The 10,889-nt window shown below is 52.0% G+C and overlaps 2 protein-coding genes across 5 annotated transcripts in view; one reads left to right on the forward strand and one right to left on the reverse strand.

Annotated features, from left to right (window-relative positions):
* Positions 1–5,651, forward strand: part of Arhgap8 (Rho GTPase activating protein 8) — a 76,574-nt gene extending 70,923 nt beyond the window's left edge. Inside the window, exon 12 of the mRNA XM_087556584.1 lies at positions 4,831–5,651. Within this exon, the coding sequence (XP_087412710.1) occupies positions 4,831–4,848 (18 nt within the window). The 3' untranslated portion in view covers positions 4,849–5,651. The remainder of the gene's footprint in view (positions 1–4,830) is intronic.
* The window catches only part of Phf21b (PHD finger protein 21B), a 70,465-nt gene that overhangs the window by 6,797 nt on the left and 52,779 nt on the right, over positions 1–10,889 (reverse strand). For all 4 annotated transcript variants that reach the window (XR_015623933.1, XR_015623932.1, XM_087556586.1 and 1 more), the window contains exons 4-8: positions 9,245–9,595; positions 7,963–8,094; positions 3,568–3,619; positions 2,260–2,336; positions 103–157 (exon numbers count right to left, since the gene is read on the reverse strand). Coding sequence is in view for 2 of the 4 variants with exons in the window: in XM_087556586.1 (XP_087412712.1) it covers positions 103–157; positions 2,260–2,336; positions 3,568–3,619; positions 7,963–8,094; positions 9,245–9,595 (667 nt within the window). In the remaining 2 variants the exon portion in view is untranslated. The remainder of the gene's footprint in view (positions 1–102; positions 158–2,259; positions 2,337–3,567; positions 3,620–7,962; positions 8,095–9,244; positions 9,596–10,889) is intronic.

A 10,889-nucleotide genomic window follows, 5' to 3' on the forward strand; every position in this document is an offset into this window, starting at 1 on the left:
CCCGAGAGCAGAGGCTACAGGAAGCTCCTAGAGAACAGGGGAAAGCCCAGACTTTGGGAGCGGTATGGGTCTGTGGAAGCCAGGGCTCTAGCTGGCACTTACCTCGTGCTGTGAGGAACAAGGGGTTGTGGAGATAACTGGAGGCCAGTCGCTTCCTCTGTAAGGACAAAGCAGAGGCTAAGACTCACTCATATGTATGTACGTTTATTTCACTACAATGCCCTGCCCAGGACTCTCCTAGGACAGCTCCGACATCAGACTCTGGAGACAGGGTAGACGCTCTGGGCAGAAGACACCAGGGCTGGAGGGAAACAGATACCAAAGGACCCAGGAACTCCCAGTCCCGAGTTGTCTGGGGCAGGAGTCCCCAAGCATGCTAGGCTACGGACAAAGCCAGCCCCGCCCTCCCAGCTGCCCGCCGATCATTCTCTGGTTCTACCGTCAAGTAGGGAAGTGGAGGCATATGAACTGGACCCCTCAACTCATCTCCTAGCATGGGGCCCACGCCTTGAAATTGCAGAGGCTTCCCTAAGCCCAGGAGAGCAGAAGCCTTAGTTTTAGTGACCTCACACCCCTAAGACCTTGATGGTTCCAAGGGATTCTGGCTATGGCAGAAAGGTTGTTCTAGAACCAGCTTTGAAGCTTTCTCTCTCAATGGAGCCAAGTTGCATTCAAGGGCAAGGAAGGGGCATGCAGAGGGCTGCTCTGGGCTGGCAAGCTTGTCTAAGGCTCGAGGGTCACAGGGTTTTGAGCTGACTGGGTGGCCAAGGAGATTTCTTGGCTCTGACTGGAGAGACAGAGATCATTGAGTAAGTTCTATGCCCAGAGTATTGGGGAAAGATTCTTAACACATAACCACAGGGCTGAAGACCTGGTGACAGAATGCGTGTTCTTGGTTGGAGACTAAAGACAATGTGAAATTCTTCCTTCCTTCCTTCCTTTATTTATAAGTCAGAGTTTCATGTAGCCCAGGCTAGCCCTGAACTCTTCTGTGTAACCAAGGATGGTCCTGAGCAACTGATCCCCCCGTCTCCCAAATGCTGGGATCACAGGCATATGCCACTGTGTCTGGTTTTTTTTTTTTTTAAGATTTATTTATTTATTATATATAAGTACACTGTAGCTGTCATCAGATACACCAGAAGAGGGCATCGGATCTCTTTACAGATGGTTGTGAGCCACCATGTGGTTGCTGGGAATTGAACTCATGACCTCTGGAAGAGCAGTCGGGTGCTCTTAACCGCTGAGCCATCTCTCCAGCCCACACTGTGTCTGGTTTATGTAGTGCTCAGGCTTGAACTCAGGACTTCATGGATGCCAGGCAAGCACTCTACCAACTGAGCTACGCCCTCAGCCATGGACATTCACGTGAAAAGTTCCCATGCCTGGGGCCAGGGATTGCTCACTAGACCCAAGAGAAGAGAATGGGATGTGTGCAAGAGTGAGCACCTTCTAGGACAGTATCAGGGAGGGCTAGGGACAGAGCAAGGGACAGACGGTGGATGGGGATCGGGGAGCCACTTTACTTCCCGGACATCGGGCACTGCAGAACTGGAGCTGAACACTGCTCCCTGCAAGGGTGCCCCTTCCCAGCTAAATTCAAGTTCCTAAGACAATGATTCGGGACCCACATCCTGGAGAAGGGACTAGGGCCTGGGGACATGGCTCAGCAGTTAGGAGCACTTGCCAGTCTTGCCAGGATTGGGTCTCTGCTTGTTGCCCACCATCACCCTGGGTTGAGAGAGCACAGGCCTGAGATGTTACAGTCTGTCAGAGCAGAGAAACACCACAGGAGCCTCTCAGGCGAAGGGCAAGCTACAGTGGGCTCTGAGAAGCATCAGTGGGCAGCCTGGGTCCCTGAGCCTTCACATTATTCTTAGGAGGAACCCAGTTCTACCTGTGGCCAACAGGTGTTTGATACTCAGAGCAGCGTCTGAAAGGACTCCATCGGACAGCTTGTGGTTTGGGACAGGGTCTTACTATGTAACCCAGGCTCGTCTGAAACTCAAACTCCTCTTGTCTCAGCTTCCTGACTACTGTGTGACAGGTGTGTACACTCAGAGAGTTCACAACTTGTTTCAGTGGAACGCTTCTGGCTATAAAGGCTGGGTGAGAAGGCAGGAAGAAAGAGCTGGGAGTCGGGGGTGGTGTCCAGGGACTCTTCTGAATCCATCAATTATTCATCCTAGAAGGGGTGGCGGCTCATGAGGCTCCACACTGCTCCTCCCAACCCATGTGATGGCAGCCAAGTTGTCCCACCTCGGTCTCCAAGAAGCCGCTATAGGCAGGGTTGGCCGTGCTCCTCCTCTTCCTCTCCTGCCGCTTGCTCTGGATCTCTGGAAAGGCAGACACAGCAGTCATAGGCTCTTTGCCCAGCAGGTCAGAGTGTCTAGGAACTGCTTATAGCATGGCTCTGATGGCTTTAGGATGAGTGTCAGAGAGTAGGATGAGACAGAGACACACCCCTCAGCATAAGGCCCTGTGATATGGCCTCCATAGGATTGATAGTGTATTTGAATGCTTAGTCACGAGGAAGCAGAACTGTTTGAAAGGATTAGAAGGATTAGGAGGTATGGCCTTGTTGGAGGAAGTGTGTCACTCTGGGTGGGTCTGAGGTTTTAAAAGCCCAAGCCAGGCCCTGGCTCTTTCTCTCTCTGCTTGTGGCTCAGTAGCTCTCTCAGCACCATGTCTGCCTTCCGCCATGCTCTCTGCCATGGTAACAGACTGACCCTCTGAAACTGTAAGCCAGCCCCAATTAAAAGAGTTGCTTTGGTCATGGTGTCTCTTCACTGCAGTGACTAAGACTAGCCCCTCTGTGTGTCTCGGGACCCCTGGATGGTGGCAGCAGAGTGAGGTGTTGGTTCTTCTGAGCCAGGCACAGCTTTGTGCCGAGCCTGTGCACACTGACCTGCCTCCTTCCCCTCTCCTCTCTTTTGCCCATTGCAACTTGCTCTGCCTCCCTGTGGAGCTGTCTGGGGTGCTCATTCCTCCCTCTGTAAGCTTCCTTCTGACCACTGCCAGGGTCACTATGTGATTTTCCTGTGCAGTACCACAGGGTCCAAATAAGTACTGTGGGATCCCAGATCACAGAGAGAGGTTTTCAAAGCAAGGGACAATTGCATATTAGGAAAAACACTATTCTCTTACCCCCTCCCCCAATCCCAACATCCAAGAAGCACAAGAATATGGCTTCCCTTATGTCAGAGATGAGAAAATGTGCAGAGTGGACCAAACAACAAAGAAGTAAAGAAACATCGGTTCTCATGGGTTAGTGAATGGCAAAATTGGACAATGACCTCAGTTACTTCACTGTGCGGCCTCTAGGGTGGGGACAGGTCCCTCCACAAGAATGTGATAATGCAATGTGCATTCATGAGATACGAAAAACAGACCATTTCCTTGGCTTGTCTTCAATGACTGTGCCCCATTATCTAGGGCTGGGTTCCTATGAGCCCCACATCTGGATAGGACACAACTATGACCTGGGGCACCCTAAAGACTGCTGCTTCTGTCTGGAGCCCCGCAAAGCCCTACCCACCAAACTCAACCTACTGTCCCCCTCTTTACCTTCTAGATGTTCTGTTGTGACCAGGCCTAGAGCTACCATGAAGGCGATTTTCTGAGAAGAAAAGAGATAGAAAGGTTACGTTAACACAGTCATTGGCCCTCATTCTCATCAGCCACGAACCAGTCTGAGCCGGACGGTTATACCCTGGGGGTGCCCATGAAGCCACTGCTCCAGACACTCATGTTGTTCCTGGGAAACTTGGGGAACTACGATACCCAGAGAGTGTCCAAGGTCACTATAGGGGGCTCCTAGGAGTAGCGACGGGATTGGACAAACACGATCCTCAAATACACTTTAAAAACCAACATCACAGGGCTGGCGAGATGGCTTTAGCCTTGGTCGGGCAGCTGATATTCAGGTGCACTTGAGGAATGAGCTGTGTGAGCTCAGCCTCCAGGAGGCTCTGGCCTCAAGCACAGGAAACACAGACAGATAGATGGGTACCACTTGCTGAACCATTCTGACCTTGGAGCAGGCTCTGTGATGTGCATGTTCAGCACACAGACGCCTGGGTAAACAGGAAGAGAAGGAGCAACAGCGACATAGAAAATGGAGCACTGTGAGATGCACACACAATATCCCGGCCCTGGCCCTAGTGGAAGCCAGAACCAGTGCTGAGTCTGTTATACAAAACATCAATGTCCACATAAATCCTACACACGCCATCCTGACTACTTTAAACTGCCTCTATGTGGCTTGAATGCCTAATATGACAGAGCCCACATATAGACCAGCGTTTTACTGTGTTGTCTAGAGAACAATGACTGGAGTAGCATCTGGGTGCATTCTGTCCAGATGTAGCCATCATGGCCTGACTATCCAGCACAGAAGGGGACACAGGAAGTGCCTGACGGAGGCTGAGGATCTCTGATGCAGTCAGCATCACAGCAGGACATAGCCACACTTCAGTGACAGGATTATGCTGTGCTTGGCATGCGGCAAATCCAAGCCCCGCCTTTCGGACTTTCTAGAATCTTTTCTCCCTCTGTCTCCCTTTTAATATTTTTGACTCGAGGTTGGCTGGGTCCATGGACCATAACCTGAGGATACGAAGGGCTGAAAACAGCTGCTAGGTTGGGTGGCAGACTGAGCTGGGAGCTCCCTAGCAGTCATAGTAAGAAGAGAATGGGATCAGTAACACAGGCAGGCCCCACCCAGCTGTCTTGGAAGTATAAGGACTTTGATGAGGGACATGAATGAAGTTCACAGCCTCATGGGAGTCAAGTCAAAGGGACTTCTTACACCTATAACCTTTTTTGCAGAAAGTTTGGGACCTGTGAGCGAGGAAGTCAGAGGCAGCCCTGGAGCAGTGACCAGCCTCTGCCACAGTATTCTGACTCCAGCATGGTGGCCGGGCTCTGCAGTGCCGTCCTCGGAAGTTTGCCTGCAGCCTACCCTGCTCCAACCCAGCTGCCAACAGTGGAGGTGGCATCTTGAGTTCCCAGCTCTGCCACTGGGGAGACTCTGATGGAGACTACTAACAGCCTGTGTACATGCAGCCAGTTGTTCCCTGCAGTTCCTGGCACACGGGTTGCTTGCTGTCAAGACACATCCAACAATGTAGGGCACCTCCTGCAGTGAGAACCCACCATCCTGTGCCCACACCCCTCACAACTACCACTGAACCCCATCCCCACCCCAGTCTCAAAGTGTCCAGGTGTCATTCCGAGCTGCAGGTCACCCGAAGTCCCTGCTGCTACATCTCCTGGGCTGTCCCAGTACTCTTCTGGCAGGCTGGTCAGATCTGCAGGCCTCATCACCAGCTGACCACATTCCTTTACAACAACTGATGTCCGTGCCCAGGTTCACACCACAGGCTTGGAATCCTGATGCTAGGGAGGGTGGTCCAGTCTTGGCAATTTAGTGGGATCCAGTCTCGAAAGAAGGTGAAGAAGGTTGGGGATGTAGAAGAGCTCAGAGGTGGAGTGTGATTTTTATCCTGAGTACCACTTGGACCATAGAGGTGCTTGGGGGCTCCTGCTAAGTACTCTGGGATTAGCACACAGCCTTCTGCAGCGGGCTCCTCTTGCAGTGGGCTTACACTGCCCAACTCTCAAACTTCAACAAGGGTTTCTACACCAGGATGTGTTTTGACTGTTCTTTTTAAGCCATTACGAGTATTTACACTAATTACACAGTTAGATATAATTATACTAATTGTAAAAATGCACAATAATTGACTAAGATGCACGTTGAGAGAACAAGGCGATGTCACTCGGAGAAACTTCCCCAATGTGGAGAATACAGAACACCTCAAAGCAAGATACGCAGGTGCAGGAGAACGCTGCAGGCAGCAAGCCAGCTAGGGCTCTAACATGTAAATATGTGGAGTTCAGTCATTGCTTCTGGCTGAAACCAATGGGATGCAGAGGCTGGGGTCACAGACCAGAAGTGGCTCACACAGCAGTTTCCTATTCCAGGCAACCCAGGGCTGGTGTTTGTTTATTTATTTGGGGGTATGTTGGGCAGGGCCTCTTATAACCCAGGCTAGATTCCAACCCTCTATGTAGCTAAGGATAACCTAGAATGAATCCTCCTGCCTCCACTTCACTGAGTTTATGTAGTGCTGTGGATTTTAGGCAATCCCAAGACTGTGCATGCTAGGCAAACTCTCTACAATCTTCGCTACTCTTCAGCCTCCAGTCCCACCCCCACGCCTACTGTACACGTGCAAGAGCGATAATCAAATCGCTCGCTTGCCCAGATACTCCACTGCTCCCATTATCTACGGAGTAAATCCCCACCCTGGCTGACTGCTTTCAAATCTTCTGCCATCTGTCTGTTCAGGGCTAACCCTCTACTCTAAATCTACCTGCTGTCCAGAGCCGAGCTGACCTCTCTGGGAGTGTCCAGTCCTTTCCCACTTCGTGCCACTGCCCATACAGTACCCCCAACCTGCCCTACCAATCCCCCTGCTTCTAGTCTCCTGCAATCCTTTGTCCTCCGTCCACTACACCCCTCCTATGCGGAGCCCCACACTGACATACGTGCACCACCCTGCCGCGGATACACACACATCCCCCGTTCATCCCCCAAGTAATCTCCCTCTTTTCTTCTGTAGCTCACAGATCACTGGAAGTTTCTTAACCTGTTTGGCAGTCTCTGCAGTCTCCTTAGTTTCTGCCTCAGAAGGGAGCTTGCAAAGACCACATCTGCCCGTCCCGAGTACCCTGCTCGCAGCACTGAGAATAGTGATAGCAGACCAGTGTGAGCACAGAGGACAAGCACAGAAAGCAAGTGGATATCTTTGGGACCACAGGTCACTGCCATCACCATGAGGATGGGAGCCTAGGGGCTTAGGGAAGCCTTTGCTGCTGTGTAAGCAGCTGGAGCAGGGCACATGGTAGGGACCGTGCTGACTGGACTCCTGCAGGATGAATGAGGGTTCACCAGGGACATTAGAGTCTGAGTGAGGAGAGGCACAGGGAGAAGACCTCAGCAGAGTAGGGATATTCTGAGCACAGCGGAGTTGAGAGTGGAGCCCCAGCACAGGACCCAGTGAAGCCAGTTCCTGTGAGACTAGCCTCGGCCAGCTGCTGTCCCACCCCATGACTGCAGGTGACTGAAACTCAACAATTAGAATGGCCTCATTTATCCCTCTTCCTCTAGGGCACTGGTTCTAAACCTGTGGGTTCTGAGTCCTTTGGGGTTGGGGTGAATGATCCTGTCACAGATATCCCTTAAGATTGCCAGAAAACACAGATATTTACATTACGATTCATAACAGTAACATGATTACAGTTATGCAGTAGCAGCGGAAATAGTTTTATAGTTGGGGGTCACCACAACCTGAAGGACTATAGGAAAGGGTCACAGAGTTAGGAAGATCAAGAACCACTGGAATGGGAAGAGGTGTCGTGTACAGGTTCTAGAAAGTTCTTAGGGCATCTAAACTCTACAGTGCTATTAGTCTTGCTCTGTACCCCTCCAGCTTCCAGGAATGAACACAGACAGGAAGGGGAGGCAGGGACTACATGCTGCCAAAGACAGGAGGGCATCTCTTTCTGGGCTTAGTCCTGAGAGCGATGAGGTCGACAGGCAGAGGTCCCTGGAGGCTGAACAATGCCCCTGATCTACTGGTTTGTCCACAACTCAGAATCCTCTAGCAACCCAGAGGAACAAGGCCCTCCTACTCCTGTCTGTAGATGAATCACTACACACATTGCTGGCATTCACAAGGCACTGGAATCCAGGCTGACTATGGCCCTACCCTGCCTGCACAAACTGGAGAATGAAGAGTGCAGATTCAGATCGCTGGGCGAGCCTTGCTCTGGCAGCTCCCACTGTGTGGTGCTACCTCCAGGCAAGATCTTCCCGATGAGGCTGCCCTAGCCCTGCTCAGAGCCTTGTCTTAAAGCCAAGAAGGGGCTGGGCCCTCCAGCAGGTCACACTACCTCAGGATTCTCCTTGCTGGGGGGCTGATCTTCCTTGGTGTCCTGAGCTCCCTGAGATGGCTCCTCCGTGGGTGGCTCGGGCTCTGCTGAACTCTCTGGCTGTGTCTTCACTTGGGGCTGAATGATGATGACCTGGAAGACACAAGGAAGGTGAGAGGGAGGGGCAGGGAGTAGCTAGGAGTCAGGTAGGTCCTGAAAGGTGTATCTCGGAGGAACCAGGTGATTGCTGTGTGTTCAAGCCCTTGCTTCCCAGTAGCTGTCACCCCCCCACCCCCTAAGAGGGCATCTGTGTGAGAGATGACCAGGTCCTCCTGCAAATCCTCTCTTACCACCCCGTGGCTCTGTAGCCTCAGAGAGGTTACTCTGTAGCTCACCCTGAGTGAACTCACTGGCAAAAACCTTGGCCATGCCAGCCTCCAGGGGGCGCTAACTCACAACTCAAAATTCAGGCATGCTGAACTTGGGAACACTCAGTCACCTCCCCTGCCTGAAAAGATCGGGTTGGGAGGCAGAGGGACTAGGATGATTTGGGGTTGCCTGGGGAATTGGAAAGACATCAGCTGTAGGCAAGAGAGTGAGCAGTCTGGCAGAGGGAAAGGATTTTTAAAGAGAAAACAGATGCTACCATGTTTCCCTAAAGGCCTCAAACAAGGCAGTCGACTTCAGAGAGCTCTAGAGGACATGGGGAGATGATTTTAGTTTTAGCATTAAAACTAAATTCCTCACAAGGAATCAAGTTTTTTTGTTGTTGTTCTCATCTTTTTCCCATCCAGGCAACTGGAGCCATAAAAAGAGCTCTTGACCACCTGACTCTACCAGCAGAGATGAAACAGTACTAGACTCTCTTGCAGCTACCCAGTTCAGCAGCACATTAGCAGTTCACCATTCCCATATTAATTAATAGCAATTCTCTTAGGCACACTTGTTTTTTTTCCCATACCCATTCACCTGTCCTCATTCATTCATTCATTTGTTCACTCATTCACAGATTCACTCAGTTAAATCACTACTGGTAGCACTGGTCACTCATGCTAACATTCATTCATTCACCTCTCTTTGTTTCCGCAGATCACACTTCCCACTCATTTATACTAGCTCATCCTGTTGACTGTTGGTTCACAATCCCTCCACACACTCACCTGAGTCTTTTTCCTTTGTTCTTTGGTCTTGTGACTATCCCACCACCTAGCTACCCCCTGCCTAAGCCTCAGTCCCCACTGGACAATGGCCTCTGAGCCTCCACACACAACACATCCTCTCAGGGCTTCTGGCGGACACTCACCTTTTTGTCAGCACTGATGAGGAGGGGCTGCACTTTGATGCCGTCGCTGGCCACGGGCACGGTGGTACTGGGGGTGATGGTGGCAGCATTGCTGGGGGAGGTGGAGATGATGGCATAGGCCACCCCGGCACTGCTCAGGGGTGAGGTGATGGCGGTGGGCTCGGTGAGGGCCTGGGTCTGGCTGCTGGGTGTTGGCACATGGTTGACGGTGTTGTTGGCAGTGGGGAGGGCTGGGCTGGGGTTCTTGATGCTGACCACAGTGGCCTTTTGGAATGTTGGGGGTTGCTTGGGTGGCCGGTCCCTGCCCGGGGTGACAGGGAGGCTGTCTGGAATCAGAGTCTTTGGCCTAACCTGGGAGGAAGGGATCAGTGTGTGGTCAGACAGACAGACACGAGCTGTTGATGGAAGTACGGTAGTAGGGCAAGCCTCAAGCAGACAGGCTGAGTCCTACATCGAAGGGAAAGGACAGCACCCTCTCTTACACTGCTCTGGGTCTCCCAGCAGTCATGACCTTGACCCCAAGGCTCAGGCTACTCCAAACACCGTCGCTGACTTACTGATCCCCTACCCACCCACCTATCCTTGGGTTCAGATGAAGCTACTCCAGGCCACAGTCCCTTCTGCCTCAAACAAGAGCAAACCATGAGAGAGATCACACCAAGTCTACACATGACGCCTGTGTCACAAGTGCTGAGAGCACACTGCCCTTGGGCAGGATGAGGTGAGCCACAGGGATCCCCTGACAGAGCAGTAGATCTTGGGCCACGAGCACCAATTACTCTAAAGAGCTCACACACACGGAGGTGAAACACAGGCTTCAGGCAGTCTCCACACAGTGGAGACCATGGCTCCAGTCTGCTTGTGTGACCAGTCCTGGATCTTAGGGAATGTAGGTGGTCTTGGAGACACTGCTTAATGTCTTCACCTGTGCACTGGGGGTGATGGAATCCATTCGTGGTCACAAGAAGGTGACAAGATGCATAGCCAGCTTCCATGGAGGGAAACTGAGGCAAAGCCAAGAGAGGCTGACCTGAGGAGAACCATGCATGGTATGACAAGTGTCATTGTCATTAGGGTAGAGGGACCTGAGCCAGGGCTGCTGAAACTGTGTTGGCCTTTCTACTCTCTCTTGCTCTACCCTAGTGACCCTGGGGAGACCCTGCTGGACCCTGGCCCTTGGGAAAGTCACCAAGAACTTGGGGTGCAGCAGTCAGCAGGCATCCTGTCTATGAGATCTTCCGTAGCCTGACACAAGCCAGCTCTTGGTTCACAAGCCTTATTATCTCTTGCTCTAGTGGGTCCTGAGCACCACCTTGGGAACCATGCCATAGCTGGGTAATGTATCCAGCCTGCCTTAGGTGAACCTGCTGTTTTATCCTTGTCAGGGTCAGGACCGGTCCCCAGATACACAGTACCACACATACTGATGAGAGATGAGGAAAGGGTTCTATCCCTGCCACCCCTCAGCTGTGGAGAAGCTGTCTGCCTCTGAGGAGGACCAGTCGAGGTAGATGACTTCTTAAGGATGCTGGGGGGGGGGGGAGGAATGATGCTGTTGGCTCCTCCCTGGCCACCTGCACTGTAACACTGGCCAGATGACATTCCCTTACTCAGACCACACATGATGAATAGCCATGGGGCACAT

The sequence above is a fragment of the Rattus norvegicus genome, chromosome 7 (genome assembly GCF_021556685.1).
Source record: "Rattus norvegicus strain SHRSP/BbbUtx chromosome 7, alternate assembly SHRSP_T2T, whole genome shotgun sequence".
Taxonomy (NCBI): Eukaryota; Metazoa; Chordata; class Mammalia; order Rodentia; family Muridae; genus Rattus; species Rattus norvegicus.